General features: G+C 38.5%; 1 protein-coding gene across 2 annotated transcripts in view; it reads left to right on the top strand.

The window, feature by feature from the left end:
• The window catches only part of LOC132982190 (ecto-NOX disulfide-thiol exchanger 2-like), a 108,806-nt gene that overhangs the window by 26,668 nt on the left and 64,356 nt on the right, over positions 1-17,782 (top strand). For both annotated transcript variants that reach the window (XM_061048536.1, XM_061048537.1), the window contains exon 2: positions 10,858-11,004. In XM_061048536.1, coding sequence (XP_060904519.1) covers positions 10,858-11,004 — 147 coding nt within the window. The remainder of the gene's footprint in view (positions 1-10,857; positions 11,005-17,782) is intronic.

Genomic DNA, 17,782 nt, shown 5'->3' with positions numbered 1-17,782 from the left:
TGCAACCTACTTCCATTTTAATTAGAAGGAATGACTTTCACCCTTCTCTTAAGGAGCACCTGGGTTTTCTTTAAATAGCGTCTGTCGCAGGAGCAGGGTTGATGTTAGCTGGTGATTTGTGAGAACGAGTCGCACTTTGGGTGGTGCTATACACAGTAGAGAGGACTTTTAAGACATTTGATTATTGCATGATAATGATAATGCAATTATTGGTGTTAAATGTATGTTTTTAGGCTATTCAAAGCACATGTCTATAAGTTGTTCTGTATTGCCAGTAGGTCTGGGAATCTTTGGGTGTCTCACAATTCGATTCGATTTAGATTCTTGGGGTCACGTTTCGATTCAGAATTGATTTTCAATTCAAAACGATTCTGGATTCTTGGATCCATGGATTCAAAATCTATTTATGAATTAGTACATACTTCATGATTCTGTCTTTTTCTATTTGGCTGAGTTAAAGAGCTAGCTTTAGCACTTAGCAGAGAGTGACTGATTAGTCCCCCCCCCCCCAAAAAAAAAGAGAAGAATCTCGATTTTTACATAAATCAATTTTTTTTCTACCTCTAATAGCCAGCATTCTGGGATGTCAATGTCCAAAAATCAACAGCTGTCTGAACTCTGCGCAGGAGACATGCTATTGCAGAAGTTTGATCCACTGTGTCTCAGAAATGTTTTAAACTAAATCTCCTGAAGTGCTCATAATGGACAGACAGTTGTGGAGCCAAGTGTTATTTAAAGATGACCATTCACAGCCGGTCACGGCCTTGCACAGACGCACACATCTCTCCCATTGTGTCATTGTTGAAGCGTGTTGGAGCCAGACGGCCTCTCATTAGCCGTTCCTCTGTAGCCAAAAAAACATCCGTATAGGCTGGATGTTTTCTTTTTAACTGACTGCAACCAACTTCACCAACTATTTAAGGGAAGGTACAACAATCCCAAAGTCATTAGCATTCGAGCGTCCGTGCCAACCATACCACATGCCATGCTGTTATAATGATACAGCAGCTATTGTCCACACAGCCAAGATATCCTTTGTACCACAGCCTAATTGTTGATATCTTGTTCTGACACATACACTGCAGGCATTACAGTATCCTGTCTTTAAAGGGGAGACCAGGTGCCCGTTTCTGAAAGAAGGTTCAACAAACCCTCAGTCTAATCCTGAGCTCTGAGTTGATTTACTCTCAGATGGGAAACTGAGTTTTCGGTTCCAGATTCAATTTGTTAAATCAACTCTGAGTAGGCCCACTCGGTGTTCAGCGCGTGCACCACGACGATAAAAAGCCAACATGAATGGAGCCCCGGTTGTTCACCATGGCAACAGGTGACAAAAAAAGAGATCCTCCTACTTTAACCATTTCGAAATATAGCATATCTTCATGCGGACATACGGCAAATATGAACAGGTTTTAAGAAGGAAAAAAAGGAACATTGCTGCAGTGCAGCAGCAAAGGAGAGAAAAGTGGTGTAAGAGAAAACAGCTGCTCGCGTCAGTGCGTAATGAAGTCTTTTCATTTAATAATTAATCAGAATTATAATATTGCAGGTCAATACTGGTGATATTGCATTAAACCTACAATTTATTTTCATTAAGATGCAATCCAGTGGAAGAAAAGCGACTTTAAAACAGCTCAAAGTGAAATATAAGAACATAATAGGCTCATATAGATTTAAAGTTAACTTCATTCAGAGTCTATTTGAATGTGCATTAACTTTATCCCCAACATAATGCTATATTCACACCTATGATTCACACACATAGCCTATGCTAAATATCCTCTCACCTTTATCCCGTTTAGTTTATTAATGAATTAAATGAACATCTCCTGCGGAGTAATGCAGCCCCTTCATGCTGAGGCTCGACTAAAAGATGCCACGTTAGATAAAATAGTTTGTTTTATACGCTGTAGTAATGCCTACCTAACATATAGCCTAATATTAAAACAACCTGGATTTTTATTCAGACAAACGGTGAATCTTCACTAACACGGCGTGATACGGAGTGAATTAAAGAATGAGGAAATTCAACAGCATTTCAGCTCTTAAAGAGGGAGGAGACCGAGAGAAACTCCGGGTTCACTGACGAAGACCTGCTCCCGACCAGGTTAGGTTCACGGACTCGGTTACCATAGTAACTGACTCAGAGGTAAAGTTACCTCTCCCTCTGGAACGGGCTGGAGTTACCCCTCTTTCTCGGGTTTGAGTGACCTCCCCCTCTGAAACGGATAACCCAGAGTTTCCCTCTTTTCAGGGTTAACAGACTCAGAGTTTGCACTAAACCTTCTTTCAGAAACGGGCCCCTGATGGTAGAGCTTAGATTTTCTGCGTCCTTGAGGACAGAAGAGAAGAACAATTTTCAGTGAGCACCTCACAGTTATTAGTCCAATGTTAAGAATTGTCCCCAAAGGACATTGCACATGCATGTGTAAGGTAACATGACCTTACCAACCGCTGTGTTGTCTTTTTAACACACACATGCTTGTTCAGTTAATACATAGCAAAAAGGGCACAGGCCTTTGACAGTAGAAAGCGGATTAAACTGCAGACCAAAGATTCTTAGTGAGTTTAATGGAACAGAGATGAGTGGATGGCAGATTTAAATACATTAACCTTCAGTCAATCCCCCGAGGTTTGGAGGAACAACAGAGGGGGTTTGAGGAGGAATTTACTTCATGTCGTTGATGTTATGAACTGTCACTACAAGCTTTTAAGTGACTTCTCTCTGACATTCACGTTACAAGCCTCGTGTTTGAAGCTCAGCAGAATTAAACATTTAAAAATCTTTCTTTCTGAAAACTTACATGAATTGCATTCCCTTCACTCAACCCCTTCAGTTTGCCCTTCATTATTCACACTGTGTTTCAGCTCTGTATGCCAATGTTTGTGTCTCATGCAGAGATCGGGACATTTATAAATGCAGCGTGGTTTATTTCAAATACTAATTGAAAATGTCACCACAACAAGGGGGAATAGATTAACCTTTACCAAACTCCAAAACTGTTTTCTAACTTGTGTGATTTTAACCCTAATTGGTGCGTCTGACATTTAGTTTCAGCTGACAATGACCTGAATATTCTCATTTTTTGATTAGGCTTGATTTAAAGACAAATTGGGACTTTTGGATCGTGTTTCGCTATTTCTGTCATTTCAAACTGCCATTTCCATTTTCTTCTAATTTCGACTCAACAGTGTAATGATTTAAGTCTTACTTGTAAAATATATGGTTAATTTATCTAAAGATTAGGGAATGAGCTGATTTATGAGTACTAGTCTAGTAAAGTATGTCAATTTTATAGCGGGCATCATGTAGGTTACAAGAAGCTGATGCCTAGTTGCTTGGCTATGAAATATTATAAAATGTAGTTTTTGAGCTCTGCTGTGACCAGATGTATTTAATATTATCAGGTAGGGTTTTGCATTCTATTTTTTTGAAACATATGTAATTTATTATGATACTAAAATTGCTGTACAATCCCTTTATGCCTCTTTGCAGTATTAGTTTACAGTCATCTGCCTGAAACTTGATATTAATGCAGTCTATAGTTGGTCTGTAAGCTAAATTTCAGTGGTGATTGTGTCAGAACCTTTTAAAGTCCTGGATCCCAACTGGATGGTCTTTAATGAAAGCCAAGGTTTTGTTTCATCTGGCTGAAGTCTGTAACCCCTGATCAAGAAAATGAGCAGATGGTGTTTAAACGGCGTCAGAGAACTCAAATTTTATTCTTCTTTGTAAACACAACACAAAGGACTGGCAGAGACAAAAATGTGCCCCTCACATTTGAATATTCAAACTTGCAAGTAAAATATTATAAAAGCCTGAAAGTTGAGACCTTGTTCTTGAAACCACCTGGTGTTTCTTTTGATTGCATTAAAACACACATACTTCTCTCTGCGGCTCTCTGTTACACGGTTTCATCTTAAATTTGAAGTGTGAACCTTTGCCGGAAACAGCTTGCATGTGTGACAGCCTGTTAAAATGTGTTTAAAAAGTTTTCCCTTTTCGTCACTGAAGGCATGGTTGAGAAACACAGCAGGATACTCTCAGACATTCATTTGCTTTGTTCAAATCAGCAAAGTCTGCATGTTGGAGCAGCTGCACACTAAACCGCCCTGGGTGTCCACAGTTTGTATGAACTGTCTGTTGTTTTTAACGGCTCTTTGTCTTTTCTATAAATACACAGGAAGTGAAAAGCTTGGCTAATAGACCTCATGAGAATACCTCAACTGTTTGCCATGCTTCACCATCCTGTGCTAAGCCATATCAGTCAGACACCTTGTTTATACATCTGTTAAGGACACTCACAACCTGACAGTGTGCTTCCCTTTTTAGGAGCCGGGGGGTTGTGGTCGTAGCCTCGGCCAGAACATGTTGTGTTGTTCTGATGGACTATGCAGGCTATGAATAGAGTAATAGCTCATTTTATTGTGCTCACTGATCTGTGGAGAAACTTTTTTAGCAAAGACTTAATGGAGGTCCTGTGACTTTGTTTCCTCGGTAACCTTTCAGGAGACTGAAGTCTAATTTAGGATCCTGTTTGTGGAATTACCAGCTGCCAAATACTTCAGCAACCTTTTGATACTAAAATGTTGCTATTGTGTTTGTTTTAGATTTGACTGAGTTCCTGACCTTGTAAGACTAAAGCTTGCTTTTTCAAATGCATCTTCCTGTTTTGTACTAATGCTGCTGATTGACTCTAAATTTGAAATCGACACAGGCATGTTAAAATTCAAATTTCAAGAAAGAAGGCATTTACATTTCTTAGGTTATCCTTTTTTGTCTTTTTATAGAACTCCAGGAGTCATGTTAGACCGCTGGCCTATAGACGCACAGCGCAGAAAACAAAAAAAAAAAATATAACCAGGGAGTACTCGTTCATGGGTTAATGAGAGTTCTTGAGTATTTAGATGACTGTAAATGGCCATCCCTGGTCTAAACTGCTTCTACATGTTTCTCATCTATGTTAGATTATAGTCCTGTATCTTGACACCGCCCTCAGTTTAGAACCACATTGTTGTGCTGATGCACATTTTCCGTACTCTTTGAATTATTCATGTTGCACTGTTGTGTTTATTTGCTGATCAGAGTTAGATTAAGGACAACGGGAGAACGTGTTACTGAGGGAATCATTGAAACCGAACACAGCCGTGATTAAAGAAAGATCACAGGTTTGATCCCCACAGCTGCAGGTCTGCCTTGAAGACATTATTAAAGAATAATAATACTACACTCGATTTGATGGCTCTCATATTTCGTGCTACAATGTGGCAACAAACTGGATTACCTCTGTGTCTGGTATTATCTGACCCAGATCCAGTTATTATGCAATATGCTGACTGCAGCTCTGTTTGACTTCACTGCCAATGAACATATCAGCAAAATAATTAAGAATAACATTATATGATTTTTACTGTTGGCTTTGTTGAAGAATAAAGGAATCAAAAAGCTAGAGAAAAATAAGATTTTATAGCACACTGTACAGTCAACATGAAATCCAAAGCTGGAGACTAATGATTGAGTTCTAGGCTTGTAGTGGAAAGGTGTTCACACATGCAGTATTCACACCCTAATCCAGGTTTGTAGTGTTTGCTAACTGCTATAAACAACAAACGAAAAGAAGTAGACACAACCAAACACATGAAGAAGAAGAGTAATATACAAACGCAACATGACACGGCGGAGCTACAAGACCGGCCTGCTTCTGTGAAACAGTTTTGTGGGGAAAGTCCAGGTTTGCAGTGCGGTCAAACACGTTGAACGTTTTGATTAATATAACACGACATCACCTTAAGGAGCCAATCACCTGAGCTAGGCAAAAGAAAAAAAAGAGGCGTCCAACAATTGATCCCCACTGTTTTTAACAAGCCTCTGGATGGGAAAGCAGAGAGGGTGGAAGACTATCGAAGCTTCTACTCTTTGAGTTTATGCAGAAGTGTGCGACCCCGATCTTAAGTGTGCACATGAGCCAGTCTGTGGTCCCTTGATACGGTTCGGTGTGTAAAACAAGGGAGGTGGACCCAAGTGCAGGAAAACCAATAATATTTAATTAAACAAAAAGGCCAAAGGCAACAAAAACTTACTTACAAAAGTTCAACAAAAAACACAGGGATCAAAAACCAGGGAGCCACAGAGGAGCACGAGCAAAAAACTGACATACCAACGAACGACATCCAAACTACATACAACATACAACTTACAACAATGAACTGACACGGGAGGGAAGAAACACAGAGACTAAATACACAGGGGAATCAGACACAGGTGAGACTAACAAGACACAGGTGAGGACAATCAGGGCAATCACACAGGGAAACACACAGAGGCAGGAATACAAGAAACACTGAGGACACACAGAACTCAAGACTGACGGAAACACACTAGAACATAAAGAAACACTGAAAATACAAAACTAAATAATACCAAATCATGACAGTCCCTTACTGACACAAGTGGTGAAAACAACTATGTGACTGCACATTTATATTGTGAATTAATATTGTTAACATTTTGATTTTGATTTAAAACCTTCTGTCCCAAAATAAATAATCAACTAATTGTTTAGCTAAAGTAATGTATAGGAATTATATTTAAGGTTGTTCAAGGACTTCAGAATCTGTTTAACCTCAGAAGTGGTATGTTATGTGCAAATTCATCGATTGAAAAACATGACAAGACGATAAACCAATGAAACCATCACAATGTCTGCCTTGAATGACTCCGGCCTAGCTTACAGAAGGTTTAATTATTGATTAGTTGTGTGATTGACCTGTCTTATAACATGTGAACATCATAATAAACAGACAGTTCGTCATGTACTCTGCTCTGTAGATGCACTGGTTGGTTTCACATTCGATGAGTTAAATGGATTTTAATGACATGCTGTGGTTAATTGTGTATTTTTATGGTCCCCTCTCCTCCTGCCTCCCTTCAACCTTGAATGCTGCTCGCTGTTAAAGCATTCTCCATTTTAATTGAGCTCACTGTCATGTTGCTTCCTGAGAATGCAGAGCTTAAAGTTTGTTTCCTAGTTCAGCATTTTTATTCCCTTTTTAATTTACTCTGCAGCCTCCACCCGTCTCCACCCAGCCCCCTGGTATCTATGACATCACTCATCCCTCTGGCCAGATGTTGAAACTTAAACACTCTATCCATCAGCCTAGAGAAAGATGAGTTGCACAGCAGACAGAGGCTGTGGTATTGAGACTGAATCTGTAAAATGCTTTTCTCCACTTCTGCCTCAGAGCTTTAGACTTTAACACTATCCCTCCAGAGCACGGTGAAACGACATTATTCGGATGAAATGCAGTCGGTCATGTTGCTCTACACAAGTTTTAAATCACATTTATTTCACTGCAACCCATTTCCTCCGTTCACAGGAGTCGACATTTATTACACATTTGCAGTCTTTTTCCTGGTCAATATAGTTGTTAAGAGTGAAGAAACTCTTCAGTTTTAGTAAAAAAAAAAAAAAAACTTTTAATGGGAACGCTCATGCTTCTCACGGAAAGGCCGCCTCTTTCGATGAAGACTGCAGCTGTGTATTGGTGACAGAGTTGGCGTTGGAAAAATTATCAATTTATTCCACTCTCCAAAGTATTGACAGTCATCTTCAAAGAAGTGAGACGGATGAGTGCTGACTTTCAATCGACATAAAACAGAACATCTATTTGGATTTGGATGTTCTGCATAAATCAAACAGATCTCTCACAGCCTTTAAAAAACATGTATTTTAAGACTTTATTTTTCAGACTGTGTTGTCTGATATTCAGCACGGCCTTTGCCTCCGCTCTGAGACTGCTTGTTCTCCTTTTAGGCATGTTTATTCAGTTTCTCTTTAAATGTAGAAAATCCCTGATAACTGAGGACATACGGTGGATACTGTAACAGTGTTAATACCTAAAGGCAGGATAAGAGAGTGTGTGTGTGTGAGTCTGAGAGAGACGGCAGAAAAGGAGAGTTTATACAAACATCAGTATCCGCTTGAATGCACCGTGTGTATTTCAAACATTTGGACCGATCAGATTAATATATTAAAAAACCTATTTTATCTTTATGTTAATCCATTTTCTTTTTTGTCTCAGTGATGATCTATCTCCTTGAGGCTGATTATCAAAATTGTATTTTCTGTAAATCAATCTTAAATCAAAAAACAGTTATCATTGTGTCATCAGTGTTTTGTCATTACATCTCTTCATACAGTAATAGTTTTCTTTCAAAATCACTCATGAAGTAAGACTCTTTACATGTGGGTTTATATATGGGATTTTTGGGGTCGATATCTGTTAGGTGGGGGTTATTTCTGTAGTAGATGGACAATTATGAAATCGTGAAACAGACTGTGGATCATCTTAGATTTATTCAGCCATGGTCAGACAACACAGAAACACAACACACATGGCTGACAAAGTGCAGACCATCGCTGACCCATGCTGACCAAGATCTCACAATCATTGACAATCATTGGCAAAGTGGCCATCATGGGCAAAGTCTTCATCACACAGTGTTGCTTATATTCTGCTCGAAGGTGCAGCCCACAAATTCCTTTCCATTTGGGTACATCACTATAAAACAATAAAGATGACATGACACTGATTTGTATACGTATCAGATGTAGACTCTCTGTCCAGCAAACAGTTGCTGACAACATATAGTTGGCTCCTATCCGTATATAGATCTGCTACTACTTAGGTGCTTCACCCATATAAGGTTACAGCTTCAGACACCCAAAAGTAGAATTACTGTGAGATGGTTGACACAATTTAAAGATATGTCCACAAAATTATCAAGATGAATGAATCCATGAAAATACGTAATAACAATATCAATATTGGGGAGTTCGATCTGTAGAGAGCGATGGATAGATATACACATTTGTTGCGTTGATCTCTCAAATGCAGTTATCAAACACTAGTGAAAAAGATATATAATGTAGATAAGATTGTCCCTCAACTGGAAAGTAAATGCGCATGTATCACCTTGACACTCTGGAGGGTGATAATGCTTGTTATAATCCATACAGCACACTCGATGGTGACAGCAAGAAAGAGAACTGCTAGTGCAATACCACAAAACTCAAATGCTGATACCGATTTTCACTGGATATTCTAACATCGGCCTGATGTTATTGGTTGGCCAATAAATCGGTCGGGTTGTAATTTGAAACAACAGTAAACAGTTTTAATCCGTAGAGTTCATTTTCAGAGCACTGTCTGACTTTGTTCCTAACCGATTGTTGTCCTATGGACACTGATAGAGCCACATTGATGTGGAGCTTCTGATCTATTCTGCACAATTGAGGAGAAAACAATTCTGTGCACAAAAAAGTGTCATGAATTTTTCATGAATGTAGACAGATTCTCCCCAGCACTCTGCTCTGGATCATAAACAAACACAACTCAATGACAGGAGAAGAGCAATACATTAAGCATAAAACACAAGTTAAGTTGTTTATCCTTCATTTAGGACTCCGGAGAATATGAATTTTTGTTTTCATAACTCGTGTGTGTAAATGTTCCTACATTCTTGTATTCATGATGTGGCTGTTTATTCTGTGAGATAATGGAGAGGAAAATGGAAATGCAAACAGAAAAATTCACTCCACTGAGCAGTTTGATAGATAGACTTCATTATAATGTGTTTCTGAACTTCTTTATGTAGAAATACCTTTAGTGTCGCCAGTATAGTACAATCTCTTTCAGCATCAGTGTCGAAGCGAGGATGAAATGCTGACTTTGTTAAAGCCATATTTCTGTTTTTAGCATGAATTATTTTTTCTATCTCACAGCCTTCGTTCAGATCAATAGTCAGGGTTAGAATATTTTCATCATATTTTTACACACACTTGTTTTCATTCTTCGTTTTTGGCCTTTCTAGTGTTGACCTTGAATGGACTTCAATAAACCAGTGTATCATTGAGCATCAGTTGGGATAAGTACAGAAATATAGTGAAGGGATTTCTTTTACAAGTTTTTAAGCATTCGGGCTCCATATTTCTTTATGGATTGATAGCATATTTTTTTTATTTATTTATTTCACTTTCTTGTGATGTTTTATAGCTCAAGACCCAGGGTTTTTCAGACAAAAGTTTTGTTTATCCTGTGATAGATGTCCCGACTTAATGTCCACTCTTTACTCATTTACACGATAAAGTCATGCAGGTGATGAAGATGTGCTGAGTAATGAATAAATAAGTTAGACAGCCATCATCATGTCTCTGTGTGCTCTGTGCCTCTTACGGCTCTGTAATCTTTATTAAAACTAAGAATCACACTTTATTGGAATATTTCCTCTGCCTCCAAAATGTACATACACCTGGGTCAGAGTTTGGTAAACGGTGTGGTCTCGTCTGGTTTGCTTTAATAGATCATACACTTTGGAAGTTGCCTATGCTAGTTTCTGGCCCCTTTTGTGTGTGTTTGCAACGGTTTTGTATGAGACCCCAGCTTATTAATGTATCTCCACTTTGATTTCATATACCCATAGATTGATTTAGATAAAGAACGCCTGTCTCACATCTTACAAGGGCCATGAAGCAGCTGTTCTCGACTTTTAATTGGGATTTTACTTGAAGTATTTAAGAAATTCTAATCTAATGGCATTTCTGGATTTGAATCCTGACCGTTGATTCTTTTGTTTCTCCAACATCTCCATCTAAGGAATATTGAAATAAAAGTGTGTTTTAGGTATTTCTAGATGCCTGCCTGAATAAAGCATGCAGTGTTTGTACATCAAAAGCACAGTAAAGGGCTGAATACTCTAGTTGTTTCTCTTTTTGATGTTTCAGTGTTTTTCCCCCTCTGGTCAGCAGCTATCACTTCATTCACTTTAATCAGGCCTTCTGTGTTTGTGTCTTCCAGGACTCAACCCTCTGCCCTTTGATGCAGGAACCAACAACGACCCTCTCCAGTTTAACGGCTCCAGCGGGCCTCTGATGACCGAGTGTCCTCCTCTGGAAAACACTGCAGAAAACGGCAAGAAGAGGAAGAGAGCCAGCCTGCCTCCAGGTACTCACAACAAACACAAGTATTTCACATCTGCTGCAGGATTACTCAGGGTCCCAAATCTTCAGCATTTTGCCCTCAGCTGTGTCCAATTCTAAATACAAGCAGCCGTAATGCCAACAGAAAAGCTGTGATACAACCCTGAGATACATCTTCCCCTTCCTCAACATGAAATATCTTTGATGGGAAATAATCTTTTCTCTGGGTGGCAATATTGGAAAAAAAAAAGTATCTTGGTTCAGTCTTTGTTGTTTCAGATTGGCTGGCCATGTCCTGAGGCTCTGCTTGTCTGTCCTGTTTGGAGGTCAGTCAGCTGCAGCAGGAGACTGCCTGTTACCGTGTCAACAGCACCTGCCAATCAAACCTGCATAAGCCTCTTCTCACACACACACACCGATCCATCACACAAAGATAGAAACGCTAGAGGAAGCTATTAGTGTGTGTGTGTGTGTGTGTGTGTGTATCATTTGAGTGAGTGCTGGCCTCATAATGAGTCAAATTAAAGAAGGACTTTCTAATTAAAAAAACTGAAAAAGTGCTGACTAATTAATTGCTGTGTGAGTATTGGAAAGAGAAAGAAAAGCTTACCAAAGACAGAGAGGTGTTATTTTCATGTTATCTGCTTGCACTGCAGTGCTAATTGGACTGGATTAATAGACCACATTAATGCGGCCCTAGACAACAATTAATCTTTTCTTCATATCTTCACATTGAGCGTTTCACAACTTGATAAAGTTTAATTTGATTGAGATTAACTGAACATGTCAGACTCTAATTAGGTAATGTTTCATAGATGATTGATAAACAAAGAGCTGTCTGTCTAAATGATGTTTTAATGCTCTAAGGTGCATATTATGTGACCATGTGTAAATTGAACAAATGAAAATAAAATGAAATTACAGGTAGGAGTACTCACAGAACACTTAAGGCGTGTTGTTTCATTCTTATTAAAGTATTAAAAACAACCTTACTTTATGAACCAAAACAGCAGTATCAAAAGTTTTCAGTCCCTCAAACTGAAAAAAATAAAAACTGATTCAGAGCACAAAAACATACGTAGATCTTGTTTTGTAAACACTGTCATATCCATTAAAGTAAAAGTTAAAATAAAAAACTTAAATTTCATTTTCATTCCGAGTAGTTGTAAGGTTGTTTGTATTGTGATGGACTCAAACACTGTGTTTGCTGAGTATCAACTGTGAACAGGACAAAGTCAAACTGTTCAAATGTATTGTAATTTTTAAAAAAGCACTATAAGGTATTTTAAATGTTCACATTTTAGACAAATTTCTCATAAAAACATGAAACTGAAATAATTATATTTTGTATTTAGTCAAAAAGCAGATCCAACAAAGATGCTATTGAAGAGTTCTGAGGCACTCAGGGTTATACATAAACCTGACTCATAATCGTCTCCTGTCTCTGTCAGGTCCCCCAGCCTTTCAATGCAGCACCGACTCATTAAGAGCCATGTTGATTGAGTCTCATTAAGAGACCCTGATGGATAGATTTGTCTCACTACCATTGCTATAACTCTCTATAATCCATCATGCATGTGTGCAGTCATCCATAACAACACATCAACTTTTATTTCAACTCTACTCACACGTTTTATTTCATTTACTGATAAAGAATTTTTGAAGGCGACAAACAAACTGTCTGTTGGATGTCGCCAGAGAGTCCTTTCATACTTAATGCCACCCTGCTGACACATGATTTAATAATGATATTTAAACTGCCAAACCAAGAACCAAACAACAAGAAGACAGATAAAATATTAAAAGCCCACCATCTACAGGAAATGTTTGCAAGTTAAATTCATATTCTGTTCAAGCTCTATTCACTCTGTTTCCTGTAAACAGTTTGTCACTTTGACTCCTTCAGAAAAAAATCTTTGTTGTGCCTCACATTCTTGGACCCCATAAAACTGAATTACCAAAAACTCTACATTTCACATGTTTCATTTGTCCCTTCCTAAAGTTAGACAGATGCACCTGGTCAGCTTATTTGCTCTTGATCTGTGTTATGTGCACTTACTGTGTTTGTCTGTCTTCTAACAATCCATAATAAGTGGTGCCATAGGGCAGAAGAAACACTGCGGCATATTCCTTGTTCATTTTCTTATATCAGTTTCACAACACAGCCAGAGGAGCCTGCTGTGTTGAAGCTGTGTGGGGTGAAGACTGTGAGATTTTTAGAAATGCTGCTGTCTGTTTTAGTGAAGCAGGATAGTTTACATGTCTTCAAAAAAGTATAATAGAAGGACTGCAGTGGAAAATACTATTTGTCAAGGACTCAAAACGTCTTTATTTAAAATGTGCTAGTGATACTGTACTCTCAAAGCTGATTTTAACGTGTTCGAACTGTATAAATGTTTTCTCGCCAGTAGCTGTCTCATCTGTGCCTTTGTTGGTGCATTGCAGCTTGTTATGACATGCTACCGAATAGCGAATAGTGTGAAACAATTTGGATTAGATTGTATTCTGTCTGGTTTTGTTTATTTTCTGCACTCACAAGGCAATCAGTGACCCACTGTTTGGAAAGAGCTTTGGGAGCTACTTGAGGTCCAAACCTCCACAGGGAAACCTTTAAGCCTAACAGGGATTTTTCAGGCCAGGCGGTTCACAGCAAAGGTCCTGTCAACTTTGGTAAAGAGGTTGTTTTTTGTTTTTTTACTGAGAGCACACAGTACTGTGCCCGCAGCAATCTTTAACTCATATCCCACAACCTTTACAGCAGGCTTCCCTTATTAGATTTCCCCAAGGGCCAAATTATGTCAAGAACACTAAGCCCAAGAGCCAGAGGTGAGAGGGTTACCTCTATGTGTTGTCTGTGCTGACATCGTTACTTCAATAACAATAATTCATATTACAAGTACTTGTCATAGTAGTACCATAGAAGGGGTGCCAATAGTAATACTGATGTTTATAACAATTATGATAATTATAAATGTCAGCAGCAAATACCATGTCCGTGTATGGCTGACGTCTTAAACTCATTCGTAACAGTTTTATTTCGGGCCGCGACGGAATGCTCCAATGCGTTCATCTTTGTTGCGGTGCCGATGTAGCTTGTTTGGACGCTACCGCACTATTTGAACAATAAAACAGCTAAGCTACTGAAAAGCTATTCAATTCTGAAAACAGTGCTATCAAAGAGCTACTGAAAAATGTAAACGCCTAACGCTGCTATAGTAGTGATGTCACTGTCAAACACTGCAAATAAGACACTATAGACCAACTTTTAAAACAGCTCTTTGAAAGAGGATGATTGGCCTTTTGGCTACTGATTGCTACTAAGGTTGTTTGAAAGGAAAATAATTTAGCATTGATCAGTACCAAAGCATAATTTCCAACACAAGGCTGTGTGTATGGATTCATCGAAGGACGTTCAATGTGAGGAGTTAAGAAATGCTCTCATTCATGTTTTGCTGTGTATTGAAATAAATCAATTAAGTTTCGCAACAAAGGCCAGTTCACCCTTGTGGTTTAGGGGAATAAAACGGTTGTACTCTCACCGATCCAATCTCTTGTGCAGTGACCTTTAGTGGATGCTTAGAGAAGAGTTGAATAAAATGTAATTGATTCTTCAGGGGAAAGGTTAATGTTGTTGAACATTGGAGAATTTAAAAAAACTGGTTGATGGTATGTGAGGGCAGCGGCCTTTTGCATCCAAAACGAAGCATTGTGACATGACATTGAGCAGCACATTGTTTTGTGTGTGTTAATATATCACGAGCATGTTGTGTGTAATTCAGGTATGCGATATTGTCACGTTATTTCACATAAGTTTGTCATTGGCTCCAAGTTCAGTTTGACTGATGTTTCCTTTGTGGAGCAGCAGACCAACACGTCAGCATACTGAATGTGATTTATTTTGCACAATAGCTTCCAATCATAGATGAAACAGTGTTTCTTTTTTGTGACATATATTTTAGAGCAATGCATTTTAAAAAAAGGAAAAAAAAAGTGTTGTGACCCATAGCTGACAGGCAAAGAGCTGCTGGAAGGTAAATAATGCAACAGGCTACTTAAACTGTCAGGGATGACAGCCCATTTAGATATACGGCTATGTCATTGTCCCAGAGAGGTGTGTGTGTGTGTGTGTGTGTGTGTGTGTGTGGTGTGTGTGGTGTGTGTGGTGTGTGTGGTGTGTGTGGTGTGTGTGGTGTGTGTGGTGTGTGTGGTGTGTGTGTGATTGCTGTGTGGCGATGCTGGGATGAGTTCACACAGGGACAGAAGGTTTAGAGCAGTGATGATGGATGAGAGACACAGGTTTACAGCTCATTAGCTCACAAACAGGAAGAATGCACACATGTTTTTAGGAGTACCAAGTATTGGTTAACAGTAGAATAACTGCATGTTCACTACTGTATGTTTGTGTTTGAACTGGAGGAGAGTAGAGTGACTGAACTGCATGACAAACTGCGATGGGGCCCGCCTCTCCTCATTCATCTGGGATTCATCTGCTTCAGTCAGAACATAACAGTCTACTTGTTTTTACTGCAGCAGCGGAGAGATAAAGACTGCAACCCAGCCTGTGTGTCTGCATGAACAGTATGTGCTAGGAGAGCTAGCATCCAGCATTTTTTAGACTGAAGAAAAATGTGATAGTATGGCTGCAGCTGAGAATGATTTCCATAAATCAGCATGTTAATTTCCTTTTTATTGACAAATGAAGCGTCACAAAGTAGTAAAAAGTATGCAATTTTACATTGAATGTATTTTTTTTTTGTTTTTACTTTTTGTATTTGTCTGACCAACAGACCTAAAACCCTAAAGATTTATATTTTAATGTAGTAGATGGCAAACGAAACCAAGACTGGTTAACAAAAAAGGGCTGGAAGTCATACCGGTATAAGGCGTAGTCTACAGTAGATCATATATCATCAAGAGTGAGTCTTAGTTTTGATAAATATGACTGTGCTGTAAGACACACAGAGACATGGCAGTGGCTGTTGAACACATTTGCTCTTCTCCTTACTCTGCACATCTTCAGTCCCTGCATGTATTTTTGTGTAATTCAGTAGAGTTTGGAAATCAAGTCTGGGCATCTCTCACAAGATCATTTTATATTCTCATAATCACACAGAGTTCAACACGTTAACCGTGCCAAACACTTCAAAGTGGTTGTTCACTGATCAAATAATATCCTGGAGGGAGGGAGGCTTGCTAATTGACGCGAGCACGCTGATTATTATATCAAAAAATAAATGTGGGTGCCGTAAACATAAACATTGAGATACACTCGTGCATAATGTTGAATGGTTTTGGATGGATTGCGTGAATGCAGCAGCAATGTGGTGTCATTCTCTGGTTTTTCTTTTGTTTGTGACCCTCCTGCTTTAACAGACAAACAATTTGTGCGTTCTGACCTTCACTTCATTCACAAGCTCTTCAGTTTCTGGTCCTGAAAGTTTATCTTCTTCATCAGCTTCTGGTTGTCGCTTTGATTCACCGCTTGAAACCTTTGATCTGCGGGCTCTTTTGTAGAAATTTTCATTCATGAGACTTTGCATTGACTATTTATGGTTGAATGTGGGCATGTAGAGGGCAGAATATGAGGCTTATCCACATATGCTAATTGGTGCAGGCCATTTTGTTTTTTTTCCTTATTTTAATCGTGTTCTCTGGCTTCCAGTCACTTCTCTGTGGGCTGTGTTTGTCAAAGTTTTAAATCCACTTTACCCCATCTGCCAGAACCCACAAACGTGAGCTCTAAATAATTCAGGGTGCCAGAATGTGCTCTGCTCTGTCTGTAGACTCACACTGAGGTTAATGGCAGAGCCTCAAGCAAAGCCCTGAAATGTTCAAAATAGAAAACCAAAATCTTCTCCTGGCTCTCAGTTTTGTGCCTCATCAAAACAAACAGGGTCGGGTTGTTAAGCACACAATCTCCCTTCTATTATTACCTTTGACCATCATCAGTGTAGGAACATAAACAATTAGCCTTTAGATGAGCTGTTCTCTGCTGCCTCAGGGATAAAACTGCCCAACGAAAATACAGCCAGATTAATCGTCTTCTGGCACAATAAAAAAAATAAAATAAAAAACATTCTCCACTCTTCTCAGCTTATTTGTTGTTATTTTTTCTTCTACTTTTTTAAATCAGCATATTACCTCTGGGCTACAGTATTAGAAATAGATGGTAACATTTTAGTTTTCTAATAATATTTGAACATATCCTATCTTGGAGTCCAACTTCACCTGAAAGATTCTTAGAGTCCAATTGCCTAATTAATTCAACTAAATATAGTTGTATTTAACTTCCACTAGTCCGAAACGTGTGTGTGTGTGTGTGTGTGTATGTGTATATATATATATATATACTGTATATGTATATATACACAAGAAAGGTCAAAAATCAATTGACTGAAGCATAATAAAGTATTTTTACTAAAATAGCAGGCTTCATTTTCACCATGTGCAGTTTTCCTGCTTCGATTGGTCTCTATATTATTTTTTTAATTCAACATTTTGGGGTTTTGACAATTGGTTGGGAAAAACAAGACCTGTAGGAATGGATTCAAGGACATGTTCATTGATTACATGGGAAAATAATTTACCTATAATCTGATAACAGGTCTAATAACAATAATATTGATAATGTACTAGTAATTGATGTTTACAACCCTAGCCTATAAAGCTCCATTTTTGTCTAAAAGTTACAAACACCAACACTTTAAGTGTTATATATATTTAAAACATTATATCTAAGACATCACTTACTGCTGATTTTGATGATTTCTTAACTGTAAATCTATAAAAGACTGTAATATATG

This window comes from Labrus mixtus, chromosome 10 (assembly GCF_963584025.1).
Source record: "Labrus mixtus chromosome 10, fLabMix1.1, whole genome shotgun sequence".
NCBI lineage: Eukaryota > Metazoa > Chordata > Actinopteri > Labriformes > Labridae > Labrus > Labrus mixtus.
The sequence above is the reverse complement of the archived record's forward strand: the minus strand, read 5'-3'. Positions and strand labels throughout refer to the sequence as shown.